The sequence below is a fragment of the Uloborus diversus genome, unplaced genomic scaffold (genome assembly GCF_026930045.1).
Source record: "Uloborus diversus isolate 005 unplaced genomic scaffold, Udiv.v.3.1 scaffold_149, whole genome shotgun sequence".
In the NCBI taxonomy this organism is placed as follows: Eukaryota; Metazoa; Arthropoda; class Arachnida; order Araneae; family Uloboridae; genus Uloborus; species Uloborus diversus.
In genome coordinates this window covers 156,192-184,054 of record NW_026558198.1, presented here as the reverse complement: position 1 = coordinate 184,054, position 27,863 = coordinate 156,192, and the positions used below count along the sequence as shown (strand labels likewise).

Below are 27,863 nucleotides of genomic sequence, written 5' to 3'. Positions count from 1 at the left end.
GAACTATGCGTCTGGACTTGCACTAAAAGATCAATAATGATAATTGATATCTACAAATGTTTCAAGACTGAAAAAAAATCTAAATAAAAAAATCCGAATTTTTTGATTTAAAAAAAGTTAAAAAATCACAATCCCTGATGTTAAGTAGTCATTTCTAACCTTTATCATTATCACAAACTATTTGCATATAGAACTTCAACATAGAAAATGGGTTTCACATATGAGAGTCTTGCACAGTAAAATATTTGAGTGCTTTTGTCTGTAGTTGATGTAAAACTTAAACTCATATTTTTAACTGATATATTCATCACTAAATTTGCTGTAAACGAATTTGAATTTTTTTTTTCATTCAAAAATTTTCGTTGTTCACTTTTAATTAACAGACATTTTTCAGCACCATTTTCATTTTTTAAAAATATGATTATCAACAAACTAATTTAATAACTTTTTTTCTATTGTAAGAAGTTATTTTTCACCTGTCATTAATTCATATGAATGCTAATTGTAAAAAGTAAATGAATAGAAAGAAAATAATTCTATTAATGCTTTTTTTTTTCATTTCTAAAATACTTTTTAGTGAAATTGACTGAATACTTTCATCAGTTGAGGTTACATGAACTTTTTTGTTCAGAAGATTAATTTTACATCCTCCAAAATATATCAAATACCAATTCCCAAGAACGTTCAATGTCTGCAATTTTTTCGTCCAATTTTAAATTACTGTTTTCATGAATCGTAGCTATTACATACATTAAGTCTATTTCATGTGAATGCGCAATATACTTACTTATTCAGAATAACGCAAATGAAAAAAAAAAACTTTAATAATGCTCTACCTTATTCTTGTCTATTTGAATAATTTTACTATTACTAACAATTTCAGACGATTTGAATTTTATCATGTTAAAATATTACTGAATTTGAAAATTTATTTATTCACCCATTTATACCAAGAGTAGCCAAAAATAATGCATTCTTCTTCTCTTTCCTTTATAAGATTGCACCATCTAATGTAAAATCATGCATGTAAATGAAAAAGTATTTTTTCATTTTTTTCCACCGTAAACAAAATTATTAGCCTTTTTAATTATTCGAATATTTATATTTTTGCTAATTATAAAGAATAAATGAATACTAAAAAAAAGAAAGAAGGAGGGCCTCCATTAATAGGGCTTTGCAACCTTATTTTTATAATAATTATTGATCGATATTCATACATTTATCCACTAGATGGCAGCATGAACGATAAGAAAATCAAGTAGAAAAGCGAAAATATTGCACTATTTCACCCTGACGCTTTCAAAATCTTTCGGTCTCTAACCAAACGTGTGCTTTTTAGCTGCCAAAGGTGAATCTACTGCGATTTTTAAAGGTACAATTTTATAATTATTCCCTCCCCCCAAATTGGAAATTTATTTCATGTTCTACATCTGTTGTTTCTACGCAGGTAGAATTATAAGAACTCTTTACAAAAATGACTTGGGATTTCTGTCTGTTTCTCGTCACTTCGAACAAAAGAAGCGGCGCCATTTTAAACAAAAGACTGGCTCCGTCGGTATCTTATTCTGTCTCTGAGTTTTTCTCATTTCATTTTCATAAAATAATGGAATCACTTAGCATTTTAGTTCGAAACTATAAGTTAAACAGCATTTATTGATATTCGTATTAGAGATGCACCAAACGCCGTATTTTGCCAAATATCGAATATTTAGTAATATACTACAGTTTATCATCGCTTAACTTTCATTACAATGATTAGTTTTTTGATTGTTTTTAAAAAATAATTCATGTTTCATACGGTGTAAAACTTTAAGTGAGTTTAATGTGTCATAATATTTGAGATGATGTCAAAAGCAACATAATTTAAATTTAATGTTTGAGTGAATTGGATTTAATCTACATTGATCATAATTTTTGTACTTTGGTACTTTTCTATAACTTTCTTCTGTTGCATGGGAAAATATGTGTTTGTTTATTGTCGAATAGTTGTAACTGTTTGGTTTCGGAATTTGGTTTGTATTAAACCAAACCAAATATTCGGTGACACTGTTTTCGGTCATACTCTTAATTTTTCATTATTTTATACCAGGATATAAAATGGACCAGTAAAAGTGTTTAGAGCTGTAAAATTTTGTAGTGGACCAGTGACCAGATGACGTTTGTACCGTGCTGCAAAATTCAGTCTTGTAATTTTAGTTGCAATATTGTGTTCCTCCCTCTGTTTGGGCTCCTGTAGTAGCCACAAAGGTGATTAGCTGTTCAAAATTTCTTCTTTTTTAAATTTTGTAGCATTGTAAGCTCTGCTCAGGGTTTGTATGCGTCATGTAAATCCTGGAAAGTCATAGGGGGAAAAACAAATTTCAGATATGGAAAATCCGATATTTTCGTTCAAAGTCCTGAAAACTTATTTTAAGTACGGATGCCCCGATAAGTAAATGTGCTGATTAATCGGCGAGTCACAATTATTATTTTGGATTCTGCCGATTTCTCGATCATATGTTTTCTGTTATTTTGACTTTAGAAATAGTTGTAAGTTCATTGCTGAGAGGCTATTTATTTTTCTCCACTTAAGAGAAATTATTTTCTCAAATAATTTTTAAATTTCATTCCAATTTTTGATCCGATTATCACACTATTGTTTATAAAATTACATTATGCAAACTAAACTTGAAAATATTAAGGGTAGTCTGTGGTCAGCAGACTAATTTAGGAGCACTTATAATTTATTTTTTAATTATGAGTAGCCATTTAATGCAATGAAAATTAAAAAGTTATCTAAAAGCACTAATGGTTAAGGAGAAAAGTATCAACACATAAAAGAAGTTGTTGTTGCAATGTTGTATACATAGTTAATGTATTCAAAATTATGGAAAATTAAAGAAAAACATAAAATTAAAATAAAAAAATTATAACATTACTTCAGCCATCAGTTTTTTCTTCTTTTTTATGTGTGCTAATATTTTTTTATAATGAATTCAAAAATAATTTTTTTTTGTTGTTACGATATTTAATAATTAATTTTCTGTTGAATCAAAAATAAAAGTAGATTGTAAAATGTATAATGTAATCATATGTATGCAGTTCTGTGCTGATTAATTGGGACAAGCTCAAAAGTTTTCACAAATCTTGTTCAATTGGTATTGGCCCCAAAGCAGAATACTACTAAATTTGCGACGTACGTCTCAGAACAGATGCCTGAGCTGCAGAACAATTCTGCTCAAATGTGAGAGAAAAACTCAGACAAATTTTCTGCAGAAATTCTACAGATTTCGGTGAAACTTCTGCAGTAAATAACTACAGTTTTTCTGCAAATATCTTCCAACTCAAGATAAAATTTTGCACAAATTCTGTAGATTTCTTTAAATTAGAAGAAAATCTAAAAGTCTAGGAAATTACAACAATTCGGCGGAAAACTCGCAAAAAATGTTGAATTCTATAAGTCATCTTCAAGAACTTAAGATTTACTTTGAGCTTAGAGAAATCTGCAGAATTTGTGCAAAGTTCTATCTTGAGCTGGAAAATACTTGTAGAAAATCTGCAGCTTCTGCAGAAATTTCATATTTTAAATCTGAAAAGATTCTGATTTTTCTAGCGTTTTTGGTTCTCTCTTTCTTTTCTCAATCGACCTTCATCCGCTGCAATTGCCTCCATAAACGTATGTTTTGGATACATGCCAACGTCCATCGACGAAAATTGCGTGTCTTGTTTGAGAATTCAATCTTTTTGCATCCTGAAAATATTTCAGTTATTTAGAATGTTTTGAAGTGTTTCATTATTTGCTACCCTAATTCGTCTCGTTTTACTTATAATTTCAGTATTTTATTTATTTATTAACATTATTTTAATTTATCTTTTATGCCATGTAAAACAAAAGAACGTGGTTTGACACCTGGGCTCAGATTTTTAGAAAATTTTGTATCTTTGCTCTTTTTATGCATTTTAGACAGCATGTAAAATATTTTTCTAGAATTTCAATCGGTTTAGGTTCTACAGAAATGCATAGCAGCGGTGAAGCTATAAAAACTGAAAAAAAAAAAAACTGTATGAAAGGATTTTGATTTAGGGCTCCCGATTTGTGGAAAAGATCACGTTGATTTGCTTGTGTATGCAATGCTTGAAGTACTTGCAGAACAATTGTGGTCAAATGATTTTATGTTGCAGAACATCGTCAAGTATTCTGCTTTGGGGGGTATTGGTCAACTTAACCGGGGTTGGTTTTTGGACTGTCCGAAACTGGTTTAGGACGGGATGGGTGGTTTTTAATGTAATCAATCCGTATTTACTGCAATATTCACATTGCATAAATATAGCTTTTAATGAGGTTTAATTAATTTGTATTTGACAATATTTTTCTCCAAAATCTTACTTAAAAAAATTGCCAATAACTATTACATAAAAACTTCCTTATGTAACAGTTGGCTACGTATGATAAAGGGAAATTCACAACGCTACCAAGACAAGTAATTTTAGTTCCATTTGTAACAAAGGAATGTTATTAAATGTGCAATATTTAAGTGCAAAAAAAAAAAAAAGCTTCATTTTTTAAAAAGTTTTTGCAAATAATATTTACATGATGTTTTAAGGATTTTTTTTTTTCAAATCATGGATTAAAGAACAAGAAGTTGATGACTAAACAGTTACATAATAAAACTTGTACTATTTTTTTTTAGTTCATATTATTAATATAATACGTTCTGTAATGAGAAAAAATTGTAATTTATTGCGTTTAAGTCGATTTTTTTAAATTTTTATTTAGAACACTTTATTTTGCACACATGCATAAATGTCAAAAAAATTGATTTATGGGGAAAAAAACCCCTCCTGTATACAAATTGAAATTTTTAATGAAAAATTTAATTTTTACTTAACTAGATTAAAATCAGCTGCATAAATAAGTTATATATATTCATACTTGAATTGGTCACGTTGGATAAATTTCATTCAGTAAATTACCGCCCATTAGCCAGGGCTAAAGCAGAAATACATGAAATACATCGCCAGCTCAGTCAATTCCAGCCGAGGACTGCAGTTTCGTGCTTATTAGCACTCATCAGCCCGGCATAGGAAAGTGACTGAGCTGGAGATGGAAAACCTCTCAAGGGAGCCAAGAGTGCGAAACACACTGGTAGCTGATATAGAATTAGCACTGACCAGACGAGTGACCGAAACGATGGTTCGGTGCTAATAAGCACGAAACTGTTGTCCTCGGCTGGAATCGACTGAGCTGTCGGTGTATTTCATGTATTTCTGCCTTAGCCCTGGCTATAGGGCGGTGACTTACTAAATATTAAATGGTCAAAAAAATAATTTTGACACATTTTGTTCTGTTTTTGCTATTTTCTCACAAAACATAGTTTCTCAAGAAATAGTTTTAGGCACAAGGGTTTTGATTCGGCATTACGTTCGAGAATTGATGCTACTCTATTTCTCCCTATGTATTTGAATTTTTCAACTATGCAATGACATATTTTTGAATGTGGGGGTAATGTCGCGACCCCCTTGGAGGTGACCGCCCACAGGTTGAGAATCCCTGGACTAACAGAAATTAACGAGGTTTTATTTTTAAGGGGGATAATGCAACTGTTACTTGAAATCCAGAACTTCTCAATGCTCTCTATTTTTTCCTACTCTTATTCTATTTTTCTCTTTCTAGCTTTATTCTGAACTAACTTTGGTAATTTAGTTAGGTTTTTATGAATGAATTAATTTTTTTTTCAGCCTCTGCTCTTTTTAGCTTTACTTTGTTTTAATTTCTGTAATCTTCATATTTTCCTTTGTTTTTTATTTTATCTTGCCTCCTTTTTTGCCTTTCTGCAGCGGTCGGTGCCATTTGCGCAATTTGTTTACGATTTAAATCTCGGACTCCCCGATATGAAACTTTTGTGTGCTGTTTAGTTAAAATGTTCGATTTGGGAGGAATTTATTTTTGAAATGTTTGCAAATAGGATTATGTATATTGTTTAAAATCTGTTTGAATGAAATGAAATGAAAGAGAGGGGGGCTCAGCAGAGCCAAGCACTGCGACCAGAGGTCTATTGTACTAAACCCCAAACAAAAATCTTAAAAAAGACCAGTGGCCGTAGCAAAGATTAGCAGGCATTTAACGGGAATGTCATAGATTTCCCAAGGATCAAGTAAGTGGCGGCCAAGGTGTTCAAACCTATAGGCAGAAAAAGTCTCACAATCACACAGAATATGTGCAACAGTTTCCTCATGAAAGCGACAGCCTCTACAAATTGGGTCATCAGACACGCCCATAATAGTAAGATGCCGCTTCAAAGTACAGTGACCAGTAAGGAGGCCAATAGCTCTTCTGATGCTGTTGCGGTTCAGACTTAAGAGCTCCTTTGCCCTAATACTAGGGCAACCTCTATTAAGTTCTTTCGCCTGCCGCTGTCCATCAAGGTTGCGCCAGTTATTATACTGTTTTTTACCAAAAATATCAAAAACAGCAGTTCTAATAAGATTTTTCGAAATCCCAATTGCTGGCTCAGGGCCAACAAAAGGGATATCAGAACCATTCCGAGCAAGATAGTCGGCCTTTTCATTTCCCTGCACTCCAGAGTGTCCAGGTACCCAGCAAAGGGTAACCTTGTTCAGCTTTGCAAGATTGCAGAGCAAATTATAGCACTCCCAAACGATGTGGGATGTCATAACATCCTTCTTGAGTGCGTTTAAGGCAGCCTGACTATCAGAGCATATATGAACACAACGGTCTCTATAGCCACGACTCAGGCAAATACCACAACACACCAGGATAGCGTAAATTTCAGCCTGAAAAACAGAAGTAAACTTGCCCAGAGGACAGGAATATTCAATACCATCGCCGGGACAAAAAGCCCCAGCCCCAGTCCTTTCATTCATCTTAGATCCATCGGTGTACCAGAGAGTGCAATCTTTACCATGAGATAAGGTAACATCCCTCCAGTCACTCCTAGAAGGAAAGATAACCTGATATGGCTTATCAAAAGCATACTCGCCAAGCATGTAGTCACTTGGCAGGCCAGAAAGAGGATGAGTAAGTACATCCTCATCATGTGCTGTTCAGTTAAAATGTTCGATTTGGGAGGAATTTATTTTTGAAATGTTTGCGAATAGGATAATGCATATTGTTTAAAATCTGTTTGAATACATAACCTATGCTGAATCTTTTGATTCTAATTACAGGAACTGCAATTGCAGGCACTGGGAAGTAAAAACCAAAGAAGATATTTAATTACTTCTGGGAAAGAGTGAGGAAATAAAATCGAGGAAAGATGAACTCTGTAAGTGAAACTACTTTTGTTTGAATTTTTTCTTTTAAAAACAGAACTGACGCCATGGTAACCCAATGTTTTGGAATGTCTGCACCTCAGAAGGACGTGAGTCACGTTATGGTCATTTTACAGGAAAGAGGAAAAACTTTTTCTGGCTCATACAAAGGATGGGGCGTGCGCTCTTTTAAACCTGGTAAAAAATTGAAAACGAGTTTTTTGAAAAGAATGACGTTCACGTGGCTCGATACCGAGCTTCACAAAAACGTCGAAAAATTCACAAAAATTCGCATTTTAAAATAAAATTTGTTTCTCTGTTTAAAACAAAATATACTCATAAAATAAAATTATAAGCAGGTTTATATGAACAATTGCTTAAAGAGAAACCTTTTTGTAATATTTTAACTAATTTTTAGCCGTTTCACTCCAAAGCAATACTATCGCAATCTTTTAAACATCTGTTTTGAGGAACCGTTTTCTCATAATTTCCTATATTGTACACAGTACATAGACCATTAAGCTGAAAGTACGATGATATTTTTAGAACTTCTTAAGTTAAAAATAATACTAGCTGACATTTACAGTTTTCGAACTAAAATTTCACTTGTTCCACTACTTCTGTTACAAAATTTAGGATGCGTCTAAAATTTCACAAAAGCAATGCTGAGAAAAAAAAAACTTTCACAAAAATAGAATGATGCGATACTTTCACAAAAATAGGTGGCGGAGAAAAAAGTCCTGGATCGGCCCCTGTTAGTTCAGTCTGGCTCTGGGGTGCAGATATTATCTTGAATAGAACGTGGGCTTCTTCAGAGCAGGAAAGAAAATGACGTTGAAAAGTATTTTGAAATGAACCCTAAGTTTTGTGTGTGTGGAGACTCGTTGAAGTGACACTTGCTGAAAATTGAATTCCAGTTTATCAACCTTTTTTTTCCTCCTTTACATTTTCAATTTGAACACAAACTGTTTGATTTCTTTTCTACGTCACATTCCACATTTTTGTATGCAAACCCGGGTTCTCAATTATGTATCAGTTGATATGTACCTTGATACAGTTGGCTCTCTGTTTCACAGCGCTCCACTTAACGACTTTCTCTATTTAACGACGGCTTTTCACGGTCCCAAATGGCCCACTGTAGTGTTAAAAGCATTCTATTTATGGACGCTTTCTACTTAAGGACAATTTTTTGTGGTCCCTTGAAAGTCGTTAAACAGAGAGCCAACTGCATTTAATAGGATGACATGTATCCAATATTTATTTTGAAAATATCACGATATCTAATGTTTACGATAGTTGTTTTAGAAATATTTCTAAAAATTATGTAAGTGAAAACTCGATTTTACGATTCTCGAAGGACTGGGTTGAAAAACAAAAATCGTGGGAAATCTTTTGATGGGATTTGATGAAAATTCTTTAAATGCAGGAAAAACGTAAATTCGGAGGACATAAAATAGAGCTTTCGATTGTATCTAAGTAATTCATTCATTATTAAAAATAGGAAAAAATGTAGAATGTATTTAGAATATGGTTTATTATATCATGTAATATTATGTAATAGTTTCAAGGCCACATTTTGGGGGCGGGTTTTTAGGGTTTGAACCTCCTCTGAATTTTTCAAAACTGTTTTAAAAATTTCTTTTCACCACATTCTTTGTTGAATGTTTAAATTATAACTTTTTGAAGAATTGTACAGCTCTCAAATCCTGCTTTATCTGCAGTATTTATTTTTACTGTAGCTACTACGAATATCATTTCTTTCAAAGCAATACAGTGTTTTCCTCCAGATTTTGAATACATAAAACACACAAGAACATCCAAATTTTTTGAATTTGAAAGTCTCAAACTCTTATATAACATATTTTAAAGGTGTCAAAAAATATTAAGTTAAGGGGTGCGTATATTCGAATGTGTAGCATCTGTGCTTTTGAGTTAGTAAAAGACATAAAATATTTAGCAGGGGTAATGTAGTGTTCCCATCACATTTTTTACCTTCTAAATTTAATAGCTACATCATTTTTAGCATTTATATCTTTTACGTACGTAAAGTGGCACCCCCTCATTTAAATAAAGTATTGTAACAAAAATCATCAAAATACAGTAGGCGCCGCTTAATGTGATCACGTTGGGACAAATATAATTCGATAACAATAACCGACCGATAACAATAACCGAAAAGAATCCAGGAGACACAAAATAATGATTTTTTTCCAATTACGATGCATTTATTTTGGCAACCTCAAATTCAAATCACAATGAGTCAACTGAATGCAGTTTCAAATTACAAATTATTAAATTAACAGAATGAAAGTATCTGAATTATAAAAAGTTAAAGCTAAATTATGCAATTTTTAATCACATAGTAAATAGAGAAGTAAAACATGACCGTTTCCCCCGACATTCGTAAACCAGTTTCAAAGCACATTCAGCTTTTCTATCTTTTCCAGCATGGTTTTGTTTGTTGTTTAAATTTTAATTTAACTTTGCTTTGTTCTCAATCTCGACACAATTCTTTAATAGTTTACGAAGTAATGGCAACAATAGAGGTCCTACATCAATGCCATGTCCAGCGACTGAATTTTTTTGGGTGCAAAAGAAAGTTTTCTTAGGGGGAGTTTGTGGTCACTGGGGGCGAACTTTCTGCAGCTTCATTCCCAGTGATTGAAAACCACAAAATTCTACACAGAATGTTAGTCTCGTCAGGGTTTGCTTATGTATTTCTGTTAATTGAGGAACAAAAACGGGGAAAAGATTGAAAGTTTATGAAAAAGTGATAACAATAAATGAAGACGCCGATTACAATATGCGAGTTTTAAAACGTGGGTTAACGTACAAGTGTTCCGGGACTTCGTGATCCTGATAACATTAAGCGAATGATAACATTAACCGTGATCACATTAAGCGGCGCCTACTGTATACAGGGTTGGCTTTCTGCCGGCAGAAACTACTTTTTGCCGTGCTAGTGGCAGAAACTGGTTATAACCGGTAAAAAGCGGCAGAAACGGGCAAAAACTTAAAAGTGTCTTTAATGACTCAAGTAATTAGCAAATGATATTTGTTTAAGTCAACTAAAAAATTAAACATCATTTCATCATTTTAAAAAATAAAATCCAATGCTAGTGCCCTTGATTTAGTTCAGAAAGTGAACTTTCCAATTACAGAGGCTCATAGTATTTGGATTAATTTAATAAAGGATAAAAAATCATACGGGAGAGCTTAGAAAAGAGGAGGGACATACAGAATTAAACGGGCATTACTGATTGTAATTTGCTCATTTATATGCTTCCTCTAAATTGTTTGTGATTGAAATTATAATGTCATGTGCTTCAAGAAGAAAGTGCCAGAATTTTACTTGCCTAGAATTTTGTACCTAATGTCACAGCTTTGCAAAACAAATTGGCCCCATTACTCAAAACTTATTTTTCTAGTCAAATTTTTACCACAACCCCAGTTACTACATGGTGGACCAGTAATACAATAGATGAAAGTTTCACTAACATTGTTTGCTTCTTGATGCATTGTCTGCTAGCTCTTCTGTTTCAAGAATATTCCTAAGTTTCTCATTTGTGCGTAGTAAATTGAGAACCTGTTTAGATTTTAGAAGTTTAGTTTAGATTTCGAAGACGCAATTGCAGGGTCCCAACAATGTAACATTTGATTTTGAATTGTGATAATTTTGCAATAAAATTACAGTGCTTAACAATTAATTATTTTTTCCATGCATTTTCTGTTGTATTTAAAGAATTAATTTTTCATTTTGTGAGTTTTCGTCAGTTTCTGCCACAAATGTGGCAGAAAGTGGTTTTTGCCATGCCGGTTTTAACCGGTTTCTACCAGTGGTTTTAACCACCTCGGCAGAAACTTGCCAACCCTGACTGTATATGAACAAAATAAAATTTTATTGATCAGTAGCTGACCCAGCAAACGTTGTTCGGCCATATAAATATTTTATAGTGAACAATTTGATTGTTAATTGAAAAATAACGAATGCGCTGTAAGTTTGCGGGGATGAGATCTTTGACACAAAGAGGAATAGAGCGCTGTAGACGATGATCACTGATTAAAAAAAATCCACCAACCACTCATTTTCTCAATACAGTAATACACACGCACACACAAATAGACAAAATTTTTGTATCGTTCAAGTTTTGGCTTTGTGATACAAAACAAATGCAGGATAAAATGTCAAAATGACGCGATGCTCCGGCAAAACATCGGAAAACTATGAATGATTTTTAAAAAAATTGTTGCCATCTTCTGTTTGCGTACAAGTAAAATGTTTGTAAGAAATTAAAACGAGGCCTTTACAATGAATTTTAACCATGGTTTTCAAAAAACAGTTCTGGAAAGGGACATTTCAAACCAAACTTTCCCATTAAGGAAAATATGCGTGTTTCAACACTCAAATTTATGATTGAAAACTAGTTAGTTATATAAGAGAGAAATTCTGAATTTGACTTGAGCCGCAGTTTTCTTCGTTTGTGAAATCTTTTCCTCGGAATAATTGAAAACTACAGGTATACTTAAATTGTTCTTTCCGACCCAGGAAAGTTATTTTGTCCTTTTCAGTGCATCATGAAAAGTGTTTATATTTTTATAAAAATTCCGTTATTCTCACATGATATTTGAAAGCAAACTTTTTCCTGTAATATTATTCACAGTATGTCTGCCTGACTGTTTAATAGTCTTATCAGGCTGGAAATATTTAAACGGAGAAAGCGAGGAGAAATGAATTCACCGAAAGTTTTTCACGATAATTATGATCATACGAGCTACTTTACTTCAAAAAAAGCGAAATGTGAGGTGTTGCTTAGGGGAGGCAAATAGTTAAAAACAACCGAAAACTTGAGACTTTAATTCAATCGTTTTTTTTTCTTGCCGTGTCAAGACATTTGTATAGAGTATTAGATATATAGTTTGTATATTGTGTCTTGCAGATGTGGGATTAAAAAAGTAAGAAAAACTATTTAAAATATAAAAAAGAAAATGAATAAATAGAATAAAGTGCAACAGTCAAATAATGGTTTCGCTTTAAAAAAAAGCCGAATATCTGCAATTGAATTTTTCACCCTCAGTTGAGTGTGGTTGAAATTAGCCATAAAAAGCCTGATAACAACCAAACCTGGCAACCCTGAGCAAGTTTAAAATTTTATAGGGACACTCATTTTCATCTCAAGGGTTGCAAATCGTCTGTGCTATGCTAGTTTCTTTCAGGGCTTAACCTAAGCAAAGTCAGCATTATGAAATGATTTTTTTAATTTGCATTTTTACAGAAAAAACACTGATGTAGATGAATGAGAATAACTACAATTAAATCCGAAATTGCTGTATATATATATTGTTAAGAGTTGATGCAGCTTCGAACTTTCTTGAAATGACGACACAGTTCTTGAGAAAACGCAGGAGATTTATTTACAACTATATACAAGAAATATCGTTAACAACTGCTAAATTAACCATAGCGATTAGGCAAATATCGATTGACACCACTCAATGGTCAAACACGTATTTACATCAAAATACGCAAAAATACAGCTGAAGGGCTTCACAAAACAACCAGCGTGCCGCTGCAGGATTCACAAGCAAAAACTAAAACGAGACTGACTTCGAACTTGCCGCATGGCTATTTATAAAACCCCGAAGAGTGCTCTCGAATGTTCCCGAAAATCGCAGACCGTTCTACGACCATCTCATATTTTCTTTTTATTCCATTCACAAATTTTTATCTTCAGAAATGAGGGGATCCGTATACTTCAGCCGAATGTTATGGGGTGGTATGTACATCAAAAAAAGCTATTTACGGGTTACATTACTAAGATAATTTTAGATAAAAAAAATGAAATAAACGCCAAATTTAGCTAGATTACAACACATTAATCACAAAAATAATTACTATTTACAGACTTTGTTACAATATGTATATATACAACCACCCACAAGAACTGCTTGTTTAAATAAAAACTATTATGAGATTTAAAATAAAAATGAATCTCTAAATTATTTAAAGGTATTCTGTAATCAATTTATCCTTTAATGTTCATTATTAATACTTTATTCTTGTTATTCGATGCACTATAACTTATTACAGATCCTCTTGCCCTATTAGAAGCCCCTGGTCCTCTAACATAATCCATTCCATTCTAAAAAAAAATTTTACTGTCAAAGATAATGACTAAAAACCCGTACATTTTTAAATGCCGAAGCATTTCAGTTTCTTTGGAGTGAAAACCTACTAAAAATATTTGATTCTGAGTAAATACTGTAGCAACGATATCAATAATGTATAAAATCAGTTCATTGTATTGCGAATTTGTTTTGGAAGAAAAGAAAGTTTTGATATTTTTCCGAGTTTTGATATATTTTTTTTGTTTTTATCCGAGTGCAATGTACAACCTTTTCTTCTTATTTTCTGACAATTTTTAAATGTTCCACTGGATTTTTTTTTTTTTTGCTTTTTTTGTTTTTTTCGTTAGACAGATTATAAGAGCGTGGTTGCTGGGCGAGTTTGGCCATAAACAATAGGAGTTGCGGAACTATTTTTACATTTGAAAGATATTATTTGATGTCTTTTTTGTTTATTTGGCGAAATATTTTAAATTGAAATAAAAACCACTTCACTGGCTAAATAGAGTTTTAAAACAACTGTAAATCTAATTTAATGATTTGTCGAAAAGTTTTAAATTCCAAACAAACTTTAATAGGTTTTTCTTTCTTTGAAAAGGTGTGTACGCATTTTATACAAAGAAAAATGATCGTTTTACATCAGAGGGGGAGGGAGCGTCAATTTTTTTTTTTATTCAACGGACTTCCATTACATTTTCAGCACAGGCATCGCTGTGCAGGTACTGCTAGTAATGTATAAAGTCAGTAATTTCCCATTCTAAGACTGACAGTGAGGTATTTTGTGAACCAGCACATGATTCGCTACCCACCATCAAGATACACATTTGGTTGAATTCTTTTTTAGCGACAATTTTCCTCGTTCATTACTCACAGCTTCATTTTTACGGTACAAGGATCGACAGATACCCAGGGGCGCAACCAGAAAATACTTTTAGGGGAGGGGGGCACAATTTTTTTTTCACAGCACTCTATCAGCACTCTCTCTCTCTTTACATCAATACATATTTATTATTATTACTATATATGTGTACAAGTTATTATTATTTGCAAGGTTCAGTCATTAGTCAGGCAGACAAAGTTACTGATCTGGGGGTCTTAATAAGTCAGGATTTAAAGTTTAGCCAACAGTGCAGCTTTGCTAGTAACAAAGCCAATAATAAGATGCTTCGGTTTATCAATAGATCTATTTCAAATGAATCTAAAGAAGTTCTTCTGCCGTTATATAGAAGTTTGGTAAGACCTCATTTGGAGTAGGCTGTTCAGTTTTGGTCTCCTTATTTTAACAAAGATATGAATGTATTGGAAAGGGCTCAAAGGGGGGCTACAAGACTAATAAATGGACTTTCTCATTTGGACTACGATTCCAGGCTTAGAAGGCTTAAAATGTACAGTCTTGAGCAAAGAAGAGATCGCGGGGACGTGATTCAGTTGTTTAAATTTACTAAAATGAAAGATGTTACGGGGCCGAAGTTCAGCACTGAAAACAGGACGAGGGGTCACTGTTTTAAGCTACAGTCGACGCTCAGTATAACGACCACACATTATAAAGACCGTCCCATTATAACGACCAGTGGTAAAAGTCCCAACTTTGTTCCTATGAACTCTACGTTAATTCGCCTTCGTTATAACGACCGTTCTGTATCGTCTAATCCAATACAACGACCGAATTCAGCGGACGCTATTTCTGGTGTTCTTTCCAATAAAACAAATTTGTAGCTTGAAATGACCTTGTTTATTGTTTACGGACATCTGCCTGAAGTTTTCAATGTATGTCAAATCCAACTTTGAGAGGGGGGGGGAGAGATTACCATTCACCACAACTAGCACAGAGAAATAATGGGAGGAAAAATCGAGAAATTTCCAGATTCCTAAATGTTTCTTTGAAAGGCAAAAAAAAAAAAAAAACACAATTTATCACCTATATCTGAAACGGAAAGTAATGTTTTGCAAAAATCACGTCTGCTAAAAAGGCAAACGTCTGTTTCTGGTTTTATCTTCATAAAGTGTAGTGGTAGCAGATTTGTAAGTGTGTAACATTTTCCTTTCTATATTTTCTACTTAAAAAGTTCTTTAATATCCTGTCATAGTATTTTGCACACGATTTTTCTAAAAATTCCTATGATAAAAATAATTTGGGCATTTAACTGGAATGTTTGAAAAGTACCATTTCTTTATGGAACAACAGGGCATGCATGATGACTGTGTATATTTTTTAAAATTATACTTCTTATAACGACCACTCGTTATAAAGACCTTTTTCTCTGGGACGGAGATGGTCGTTATATCGAGCGTCGACTGTATTTAAATCTCAGGTTAACATCTACGTTAGGAAAAAATTATCATTTTAGCAGGGTAGTGGAACCTGGGAACAGCTTACCGGAAGAGGTGGTCATGAGCGAGGGAGTAGATAGTTTTAAGAGGGCCATTGATCTTCACTGGGGATTGTAAACTGACTAGGACCAGTCTAGCTGGGCCGAGAGCCTGTTGCTGGTCGTCACTTTTGTATTTGTATTAATATTATTTAGTAAAATTCCTTAAAATTGTGTAAGTTTTGCAATTTATTCAAAAACTGTTGCAAAAACATGAATTGGTCTTATGCCAGAATTGAAATCACGTTAAGAGTAAACTTTAAAGTACTTGAAACAACAGTAGGGCGGTAAGATGTTCAAATTAATAAATGGAAATCAATACTTGTTATTACTTCATTTATTATATTAATGAAATAAATCAAAATGCACACGAATTTTTATCACCAAAAGCTCTAAACTATTCACATTTTTAAAATCATTCTAGGAAAGAAAAAAAAAGGAACACCTTAAAATGGCATGAAATCACTTAAAAATACAAAAAAATAGTCAATAAAATCACTTACACTTGATGAGTCCTAAATTCCCACATTGCATATGTACACTTATAAAATTGTCTTATTGTCTACAATCCCTGCTTACTTCAGAACCACTTCGTTTTCTCAAAGCGCGTCCATCTTCGTTCGAATAAAAAAAAAGATTATTTTTGATAATTGTTCAAATTTGCGTTCTGGGGGGGGGGGCACAGGCCCTGTGCTCCCCCCCTGGTTGTGCCCCTGCAGATACCTACTATAATTGGCTATACAAGAAGACATTTCGTGCAGAACACGTAGAAGTTTTTGTGGGCTCCATTTGCGACTTCTTCTGTATGTACATTTAAACTATGATTTTTGTATATATTTATCCAAGAATCACACTTATTTTTACCGTATCAACTAGTTACTCACGCAGAACATTAATGCGATTTCCGTAGCATAATATTCCACATAATGCGAATTCCATAAAGTTGACCAGAGCAAAACCAACGCTGTTTGATACAAACAATGTAACTACTTCTTGATGGGAATTTAAATATGAAAAAAACATCTTTTTCCCCAGGATTCCCCAAGAAAAAAAAATTTCCCCAAAGAATTCCCCTCAAAAAACCCATTTCCCCAGAATTTCCCCAGAGAGCACCAGATTTCCCCAAAATGGGGAAAATTCCCCCAATCTGGCAACACTGACACATCCTCCGCCCAAGAAAGGGCAACTCTCTATTACAGCGAAAGGAACTGTCCTTTTCCGACTACCCCTTCGACTAGGGTTTGATTTGTGAGCCACGTTGTCTGTCCTAAGAGCTCTCTTTTTTCCAGGGAGATGGCTGTGGAGCGAATCGCGAGCTGCCGTCAACGTCGAAACGGCAATCCGAAGATTCGGAGAAAGAACCTCCCAGGTAAATATCTGCCGATGAATCCTCGTAAAGTATCGCGTTCGTGCGGAGTTTGTGAACGAAAGTCATACAGTGATTAGGCAAGTAAAACTCTTTATTCAATCGATGATATATTTTCCATCGTTGTCTATAATCTTCTTCCAACGTTCTGGCAGCATACGGATGCCTCGATCATAAAAACTGCGTGGTTTAGATTGGAAGAACGAAGACACGACGTTTTGTAAGGCATTCAAAGAGTCCAGTTTTTTTCCATTTAAATGATTTTGCAATGACCGGAATAAGTGATAATCCGATGGTGCGATATCAGGAGAATACGGTGGATGAGTTAGGACATCCCATTTCAGGCTGTTCAGTTTGCGTAGCGTCTGTCTTGAAACGTGTGGTCTAGGGTTATCTTGTTGAAAGACTACGCCTTTGCGATTTGACAAACTCGGACGTTTCTGTTTGATTTCTCGGTTCAGATTAGTTAATTGACGACTGTACTTGTCCGAATCGATCGTTTGGCCGGCGGGGAGAAACTCAAAATAAATTATACCCTTGCAATCCCACCAAACACAGAGCATCACCTTCATCGGGTGCAAACTGGCCTTTGCCATTGCGTCACCATGTTCACCTGCCTGTTTCCATGTGCGTTTTCGCTGAACGTTGTTGTACAGGTCCCATTTTTCATCGCCCGTCACTAATCGATCCAAAAACGACTCGTTTTTGCGCCGCCCGAGTAAAGATACGGCAGCAAAAATTCGCTGGATTTTGTTGCTCTCGGTCAACAAATGAGGCACCCATACATCGAGCTTAAAATCAAATCCGATTTTTTTTAAACGCCGAAAAGCGGTTGATCGGTCAACGTTAAGTGCTGTAGCAACTTCCTCTGTTGAAATTCGCGGAGTATTCTGAACTAAAGAACGCAAAACGTCGTCATGGATGTCGGAAGGTCGACCTGAGCGTGGCTCGTCTTCCAGCTTAAAATCTCCGCAACGAAATTTTGCGAACCATTTTTCCACAGTTCGTTTAGCTGGTGCTTGATCTTGATAAACGTCTTGAATGTTTTTTACGGCTGCTGCAACGTTCATTCCCTTCCGAAACTCGTAAAGAATGACATGCCGTAAATGCACTTTATCAACACTCATTTTAAAAGTAATCTTTCTCGAAGCAGTTTGTACCTGCACAAATTATTTTGATTGGAATGAAAGCTGCACATGTCACCTTTCCAACGATCTGACTTACGTAGATAGTGGTATTAATGACAACACGTTACGCCCGTTCTAACGCCATCTATTGCAACTCCGCACGAACTTTTGCACTCTCCCAATAGTTTTTAATATTTCGATATTTAACAGCATTTCTGAACTGTTTTCTTCTTATTTTAATCTGCATTACTATTTATTACAGTAATTTAAGTTTTATAAACAAACGGCCAATAGCGCTTTTTAGCGATCCAGAAAACCTGGAAATTCAGATATCCGGGATAGCGATGGTCCCAAACTTCCCGGATAATTGGTTCTCTACTGTATATCCGATATTTATTTTGAAAATATAATGATATTTTGACATTTTCTATATTTATTTTTCCAAATACAACATTTTCAATAAAAAAAGTACGTAAATCATATTAATATTGTTCATTTTTCTAAAAAATAACCAAAAAATTATGTTTTATATTTTATGATGTATTTATACATCATTAATATAGCAAAGTAATATAATATTCCTTTTTTACTTGTATTTTATATTCAAAAAATTATTAGTAATGTAATAATTTTAATTCATAGTAAAATTGCCTAATTAAATATTAAACATTGCTCAGAAAAAAAGAAAATGTCTAAACACTGTGCACCGACTAATGCATATTATTATTTCTGAATCATATACAACTGTAAAAGTAGCTAATAGAAGATGTTAAATGAACTCCATTAAAATGGATGGAAATGTAAAATGAAATATTAGACATAAATAATGAAAGAAACCTTAATTTTAAGTCTACATATTGTAATAATAATATAAGAAAATAAAGAGCGATTTGACGATGCATTTACTATTTTGAAGACTTGAGTTTGTTTTGGTTGAAAATATCGGATATATATCAAAATATCCGATAGATATCAAACTATCGGATATTTTCAAAAAATATCATATTTCGAACCCTGATCTTAGTCAAGTCCCACACATTGGGATTTTAAATTTATTTTTATTTATTGATTTTATTAAATTTATTTATTGATTGATTTTTAAATTGTTTATTTTATTTTCTTATCTGTTTATATTTTATTTCATTAATTTATTTAGGTTTTGTGTGTGTATGTTATTGACATAGCTCATAACTTTTCTAATAAAATAACGATAAAGTAACTAAAAATAAATAAATACTCAAGAAAACAATCTGTTTTAAAAAATAAATAAAATTAAAACGATAGCTAAAAATGAAAAAAGGAAAAGGCGTTGAGATTTTTTTTTGGGGGGGGGGAGGATTTGGGAACCCTTGTGAAAGTAACTAGTTCAATGTTGTTCTTTTTTTCTGCTTGAATTTTAAGGAATTATTAGCACTATTGTTTGTAGAAACACATCAGTATTTCTGTGTTCTAATTAAGCACACACATTTTATTTGTATTACTATGAAGCATAAATTTTGAGGTTGTTTGTCCCTTTAAAAATACCCATGTATCGGTATTATATGATCACTAATCATAGTTCTCAAAAATCAGCATAATCTTCAATGAAGTCGACTCTATTTGCGGTTTAATGAAAACTGACAAATGTGACAGTCTTTTTAGTGTAAGGACTCCCACCCCCCTCCTCCTCTGAAACAGAATCCTGGCTCTGATCTCACATTACTCGTTTGCGATAGCCTCCTGTGAGGGGCTGGAAATCAACCCTTCAGCTGAGCGTTTTCTTTCTTTCTTTTTTTTTCTTCAGAAATTCACATTTAACACTAGAAAGCAGTGTTGCCAGATTGGGGGTAATTTCCCCATTTCGGGGAAATCTGGTGCTCTCTGGAGAAATTTTGGGAAAATGGGTTTTGAGGGGAATTTGTTGGGGAAAATTTTTTTCTTGGGGAAAACCTGGGGGGAAAAATAAAACCTCGGGGAAAAAAATAATTGTGATTAAATTTGCGTCTTGACGTCTGGTAGTTACATTCAAACAGCGTTGGTTTAGCTTTGCTCAACTTTGGAGTTCGCATTTCGTATTAAGTGGAATATTATGCTACGGAATTTGCATTAATAGTTTTGCGTGAGTTATTAGTTGATAAGTGAAACAGGCAAAAATAAGTGTGATGAAGAATGTTCTTGGATATATATAAATATATACAAAAATCATAGTTTATATGCACATACAGAAGCAGAGTCGTAAATGCGAGTAGAAAAAATATTTGATTATTTCTTATCTCTCGGTCAGGCGCTTGTATTTATGACTAGTGACACCCGCACGGCTTTGCCCGTAGTAGAAAATTAAAGGGTATTTCGGTTCCCCTGTATATTTACAAATAATGCAGGATGAACTTCTCGCCAATTGGCTTGCCCACGTTATAGTTCCACATCATGATAACTTGGTCACTTAGTGGTCCATCTTATGATAATTTTGCTCGGGAAAATGTTCTTAAAATTGGAATAGAAAAAGAACAAAATGAAATTTGTGAAAAATCACTTAGAAGTGCACACCTCCATGCTTCAAACTGATTCTTTGCCAAATTTCATGAAAATCAGTCGAGCGGTCTTGGTGCTATGAACGTCACAGAGATAATGACAGAGAGAGAGAGAGATCCGGAGAGAAAGACTTTCAGCTTTATTATTAGTAAAGATAAAAAAAGATAAAAATAAAGACAAAAAAAAGGCAGAAATGGGAAGAAAAAAAAGTTGGAGAATTTTATAAGAAAATTTGGCTATTTGGGGAGAAAAATTTTTTTCAAGAGACAAAAATATCAGAGGAAGTCGATTCATTTTATGAAAATATTAGTGAAAAAATAATTTTTGAATTTCGGGAATTTTGATAGAAAGCATCACTGTTTGGGGAAAATTTGGAAGGGAATTGGGGAAATGTGGATTTGACCATCTGGCAACACTGCTAGAAAGATTGAAAATGACGGTACACCTGAAAAGACTGAAGGGGCCAGTGTGCCCTCGTCCTGATTTCCCAGTAAATTTTTGGTGAATTTCTTCCTGAATGAGTCCATAGCCCCCCATACATCTCATCTAATGAATAAATAAGGACCGAATGCATAAAAATCTCTGTGATGTCAGGGCCCAACACAGGCTGATTTTACTACCGTTTTTCGGTACCTGCACAAAAATCTTATTTTCAAATGGGTACTTTCGCAAAAATCAAGTTATAAAATCAGCAGCGTGACAAAACTAACTTTGAAAATTCGCACATTCTAGAAACAATATTAAAAAGTTGGAAATTGTACAAAAATCTGTATTTTAAAATATAAAATTTGTTTTTCTGTTTAAAACAGTTTACTCATAAAATGAAATGCTAAGGTGATTTATATGAACAATCGCTTAGGTAACAACTTTTTCATAGTATTACACTCATTTTTTGCTGTTTTTCGCCAAATAGCATTTACGCAGTTTTGGGGGATGATAATTTCCTGAATTGTACACAGTACAAAGCCTATTGAGCTGAGATACAATGGTATTTTCCCTACCTCTTAGCCCTGCCCCCCCCCCCCCCAAAAAAAAGTTTGAAATAATAGTAAACGACTGTTGAACCTTTCTAACAACCATTTAAATTGCTCTAATTTTCTTAACAAAAAGTAGAATGTGCCTTTGAAAGATCCGAAACACAATGCTAATAAAAAAAAAAAACTTTCACAAAAATAGATTATTGATACTGTACTTTCACAAGAATAGGTAGTGAGAAAAAAATCCTGGATTTGCCCCTGGATGTTGTCTCTACAGTGGCCGCCGCGTACATGAATCCCATTTGCTCCAAACAGTTTTGATTGCATAAAGCGGCCGATTCGATAAAGCTGGATTTTGTTCTGTTTTTGACGATTTGATTCATTAAACAGGGTGTCTATCCACTTGGAAAACATGGAAATGTTAAGGAATTTTTTTGTACTGGAAATGTCAGGTAAATTCACTTCTGTATGTAGAAAACCTGGAATTTTTTAAAAAATGATAACCAGTTTCGAAGGATTTGTTTTCCTTTTTTGCAGTTTAGTAAAATTAATTTCTTCAAAAATTCATGCAATTTGAAATAACTAAAAAATATACATATAATGAGAGGTATTTGATGCTTAACAATTTAATGAAGCAATTTCTTAAAAAATCTGAAATTTTCTCAGAAAACGAAAGCTTAAAAGTTTCCCGAGAAACAAAGTCTGTTTTAAAGATGGATGGATGTAATTGAAATTCACATTAAACAGTAATATAAACGTAAGGTGTATAAAATGTGACATAAGCACAGTCAACCCTTAAAAAAATAGCGAAAATACGTAAACTAACCTCTAAAAAATGACATGGAAGAATTTTGTTTGGGGCATGGAAAACCTGGAAAAGTGAGGGAAGTTTTAAAAATTTTTTTAGGGTTTACACCCTGATTAAAGCGGTTGATTCAATTAACTGGTTGTTCAACTAACCGGCATCCACTGTGCATGCCAAGATGTAAAATGTAAGTACAGTCGGACCTCCATATATCGAAGTAACAAATTGCCGAAAAAAATTCGATATATAGTAATTTCGACTTAGAGAAACAATCTTATTTTATCGTACAAATCTCCTAAAACACTAAGATTAAAGCTAATTTTCATGTTATGAGACCCAATTTTCTAATTTATAAGGGCATCGGATTAAACGAAAGTTAATAATTAAAATATTTACAAAAATTACATTTTTGCGCCTTTATACATCGTCATTCTTCGGTAATTAACTTGATTCGGAACATTAGGGTTGTTTCGTTTTGACAATGTAATCGAGAGAAAAGTTTTAAAAAAAATATTAACTTGAATGATTTTTACTGAAGCTAAAAAGACTGGGAATGATAATCAACAGACAAAAGAAATAACTTGAAACAGGTTTTACAGTGTTACTGGTCACAACTTAGATTTGAAATAAACTTGAGGGAATTTGAGAACTCCAGAACAGAACAACGACCTATTTACACAGCCCTCAACCCCAGATTCCTTATGAATTTCGCAGCAACCTTTAGTAAACATAATTTTCTCCCCTAATTTTCGTTTTTCACGAGACAAGCAGCCTGAAATTGAATCAAAATCTACGAATGTCTCGAAATTTTTTTCGGTTTATAGAGATTTCTATGTAATGAACATAGAAATTTGCTGGGATTTCGATATATAGGAAATGTCGATGTGTGGAAGTTCGTTGTATGGAGGTTCCACTGTATCTCTTTGGGAAAGAGATTCCCACCCTTTGGTGTGCAGGCAGTCGCTATGATTTCGCATTTTGGATTCCATGCAACCACAATAATAGGAAGATATAAATGAAACTAAAAGGAATAAAACAATTTTTCATGCTACAGTAAGCAAGAGTGAGGAAACTTTTCTCTCTTCGTAATGCAAAATACGTCAGGGGCGAATATGTCCCCTTTCGTCCTTCTAGGTACAAGGTTCAATATTTACACTTCTATGAGGCTAGTCAGTGGTGCAGCAAAGCGGGGGGAGATTGCAGGTTTGGGGTGAAAACACCCTCACCTATTGCTTTTAACATAAATGCAAATTCTTGTGCCGCAGTTTATGCATATGAAAGGGTTGTTTTGATCAAAAAACGCCTTTCAGAAACAATTTTTGATTTAAAAAAAATAAACCTCCAGAAGTTATTTTTTAATCAAAAAACCCTTTCCAGAAGGTATTTTTGGTCAAAAAATCCCCTCCAAAAATATTTCTGGCTGCGCTAATGGGCTAAGACTAAATGATTAAATAAGCAATCAAATACGGTCATATTATAGAAAGTTCCTTTCCTTTCAGTTAATTATTGTTCGATTTATTGAATAACAATCTGTGCACAAGGTCAACGGGGCCCCGTCGTCTTTCTAGTGTCGAAGGTTTGAACGAAACCTTTTTGTTCTACCTCGGGGCCTCTCTTTTTTGGAATTTTCTAATTTTCTCAACCATACAACTTCATAAATTGCTTTTGTATCAAAAAAGAAAGTGAGAGAGCTGAATTCAATCCTTTCTAAAAACAACCATTTTGTCTTTAGGAAAAGAGTGGAAGCTTGTCACGATGTGTCTGGGGAAATGAAACTCCTTCGCGCCGTCCGATGCAGTGACCGGTGCGCAACTCTGGCAATCTCAACGGCTGGACCGAAAGACCTTGGCATGCGAGATGAGGCAGGGCGGACCGCCTTGCATGAGGCTGTCGGGCGGAGATCTGCAGAAGTTGTTGAAATGATGCTGGCAGCTTGGTCCAGCAGCCACCTCGGAGCCACACACCCTCTTCTCGAGATACAGGACAATGAAGGGTGGACTGCCTTACATGTGGCTGTGGAGTATGGGTTCCTAGAAGTGGTCGAAGTGTTGCTCGCAGCTCGCACTGACATTAATCCAAGAGACGCCAATGGACGAAAGCCCCTCGTAGACATACAGAACGAATTCGGGAAGACGGCCTTGCACAAGGCGGCATTTGGGTATCATGCGGAACATGGGTATTTAACAGAGATGGTGGCAATGCTGCTGGCTGCAGGGGCTAATGACATCTTCAGGATGACTGGGGCTGGACTCCGCTTCACATCGCCATTAGATCAAGGAAGAAGGAGATTGCAGAAGTCATCTGCGATGCCGACGATAGAAACGTTCTTCGGGATGACGATGGACGGACTGTGTTGCATTTTGCTGCGAAATTTGGAATGCAAACTATTGTTAGAAAACTTCTGTCTTCGGGGCCTCTTCGGAAAACTCTTCGTTCGGGAAAGGAATCGACTTCGAATGCGGCGGAACGGGAAGGAATTGCTCTCTCGGCGAGCAAGAAGGACCTGGTCGACGTACGGGACAACTACGGAATGACTGCCCTACACGAGGCTGCACAAGGTGGCTTCACAGAGATTGTTGAACTGCTGCTCGCAGCAGGGACAGATCCCCTTCTTCAGACTAAAAAAGGCAAAACGGCGCTCCACTTGGCTATCGATTATCACCGGGAGGACACTGCGGAACTCTTATGTGGTGCTGAGGATGGAAACCACCTGCAGGATAAATATGGAAGGACCGCCTTGCATTACGCTGCGAGTAGAAAATCCAAACGTACTGTGAGAAACCTGTTGTTTAACGGCGAGCATCCTCACACGATAGATAAGGGAGGAAGTTCTCCTCTGCAGTTGGCCTTCGTAAACTGCGGGGACAATAGCATGGCTGAGATGATCATTTCTTTTATTGCCTGGAAGGACATTTCGGTGGATTGGAAGGATTGGAATGCCCGTAGAGTCGAGATCTGCAAGAAAAGAATGGAAGAATGTTTTTCGGAGATCCGGCGAATGAAAGAGACGAAAGTGCTCAGTCACAATATCACCTATTACGATGTTGCGGCGAGGCATGTGGGGAAGGTGGCCGACTATCTGGAGAGCCCGGAGTTCCGGGATGCGTTGCTCGGGGGTGGTTTTGCGCGGGACTTCCCCAATTATGCAGACTTCATCGACTTCAAAGTGAAGACGGCTGAAAGGAGGAGAATCGTGAGGGCTCCCTGTCTGAAATGCTTTGAAACGTTGTTCGGGAGTCTCCCTCCTTTGCCGGGAACGATCCTGAACGACATATTAGCTTATTTGAGTGAACGAGATATGCAGAACGTCCTCGCAGCTTTTAACTGTGATGTACCTAACCGGAGGGCTTTTGAAGCTAGTGGAGCTGTCCTCTCATAGCTTTGATTATGGCTTGGTCGCCTTAAATAAGAAATAGAGTTATTTTCATTCTGAAACAAAATAATTGTTTTCCTTAATCCTTAAGACTATCATTTGTTTAATTGTTGATGTCTTTAATTTGAAACAGTATGAACCTGTTATTATTTGCTCTATCCTTTCTAATGTTTTGCAATTATAGTACTAACTAGAAAAAGAGATTTAATCAAACAGTATAAATTTGACTTATAGATGACCGTTTCAAGGAGGCATTAGATATTCGCAGCTAAATTTTATCGTCTGAAGAATAGAGTTAAATGTGGTAAAAACAAAACCTTTGCGTGCCAAATAAATATTTTTTCCATATTTGCAAAAAGTGGCAGGGACTGTCCCTGCCTTTTAGCGTATCCCCTTCTCCCACCATCTGGCAGAAACAACCATCCCTATTAAGTCCATAAAAGGGCTGTCCATAGGTGGTGCTGCATTTTTTCCCTACAAATTTGGCCCCCTGCCCCCTTTTGTCTCAAAGTGTCACAATTCTTGCTCTTGTCACAAAGCTCATGTTTTATTAGCTGAATGCCATAACTACTGCAGGCCACAAATAAAACAAATATTTGTTTTTGTTTCTGTTTCTATCTGTTAAACCGAATTTCTCAAGAAATTGACACTCAAAACAAAAAAAAAGTCTAACGAATATGCGGGAGTTTGAATGTTAATATCAAGCATAGTTTTGGAAAAATAGATTGTGCACAAGTGTATTGTGTGTTCCATTGATTTTACACACATTGTTTTTCGATGGCAGAATCTGGTTCCTCTTTCTTTTTTGTAAAATTTTGGTTTGCATTTAATCCTCTATTCCTAATACTCATAAGTGTCAATAAGTTTTCTTAAGTTCGTTAGTGTTTGTACTTTTTCTTTTTTTTTCTAAAGAATAATTTTATTTTTGTAAATATTTATTTCCTGTTTTTGGTGTCATTTTCATCATCTAGCTAGGGGTAGAGAAGATGATATTTCTGCAAATGCCTTTTAATAATTATAGTCGGGGCCCGACTAAGGCTTTTGAGGATACTGGGCATGAACTTCATTCGATGAACCCCCCCCCCCCCCACCCGTACTTATACAAACTTCTAATAAAGTATTTTGATACTTCACTCTAAATGGGGGAATGTTTGCTTCAACGAAAGTATTATAATATACGTATGTTGTTGTCAAACTTTTGCCTGGTAACAATAAGACATAAATATCAAAAATATCTCTGAAAAACATTTAAAATGCAATAAAATATGGCATAATGTTAGGGGAGCCCTACCCCCCGCCCCCCCCCCCCGAAAAAAACCCCTTCAAAATACCCTCCTAGCAATTTAAATGCCGCAGTCTACCCCATGACCCCTCCCTCCCTTTATGTGGACACCCTGGTTAAGCCTGGAGTGGTTTCGGGATTTGTGAATTTCAAGTTTTTTTGTTTTTTTTTTGCTGGACTTAATATTTGGCTTTGCTATGGCCAGGGTTGGCTTTCTGCCAGCAGAAACTACTTTTTGCCGTGCCAGTGGCAGGAACTGGTTATAACCGGTAAAAACCGGCAGAAACTGGCAAAAACTTAAAAACATCTTTAATACCTCAAGTAATTACTGAAAGATATTTGTTTAAGTAAACTAAAGAATTGAACATTTTCATATTTTAAAAAAATAAATACTGTGCTAGTACCCACGATTTAGTTTGGAAAGGGAACTTTTCAATTGCAGATGCTCGTAATATTTGAATTAGTCTAACAAAGGACGGAAAATCACAAGGAAAGAGGAGTGCGATACAGAATTAAACAGGCATTACTGATTGTAATTTGCTCGCTTATATGTTTCATCTGAATTGCTTTGTGATTGAAATTATCATGAGTTTCAAGAAAAAAGTGGCAGAATTTTACTTGCCCATATTAGCATAGATTTTGTACCTAGTGTCAAAACTTTGCGGAACAAATTGGCCCT

The 27,863-nt window shown here is 34.8% G+C and overlaps 1 protein-coding gene across 1 annotated transcript; it reads left to right on the top strand.

The window, feature by feature from the left end:
- Positions 1–1,316: 1,316 nt before the first annotated feature.
- Positions 1,317–25,405, top strand: LOC129233000 (uncharacterized). The gene is made up of 4 exons (XM_054867080.1): positions 1,317–1,372; positions 7,168–7,265; positions 17,033–17,112; positions 24,262–25,405. Exons 2-4 carry the CDS (start codon positions 7,257–7,259, stop codon positions 25,061–25,063), a joined length of 891 nt encoding a protein of 296 aa, XP_054723055.1. The 5' UTR covers positions 1,317–1,372; positions 7,168–7,256; the 3' UTR covers positions 25,064–25,405.
- The last annotated feature ends 2,458 nt before the right edge of the window (positions 25,406–27,863 follow it).

What these genes read in the sequence shown, in the direction of transcription:
- LOC129233000 (XM_054867080.1), top strand. An exon ending in TCGGAGAAAGAACCTCCCAG is followed by an intron (nt 17,113 to 24,261) that starts GTAAATATCTGC and finishes TTTTGTCTTTAG; the next exon opens with GAAAAGAGTGGAAGCTTGTC.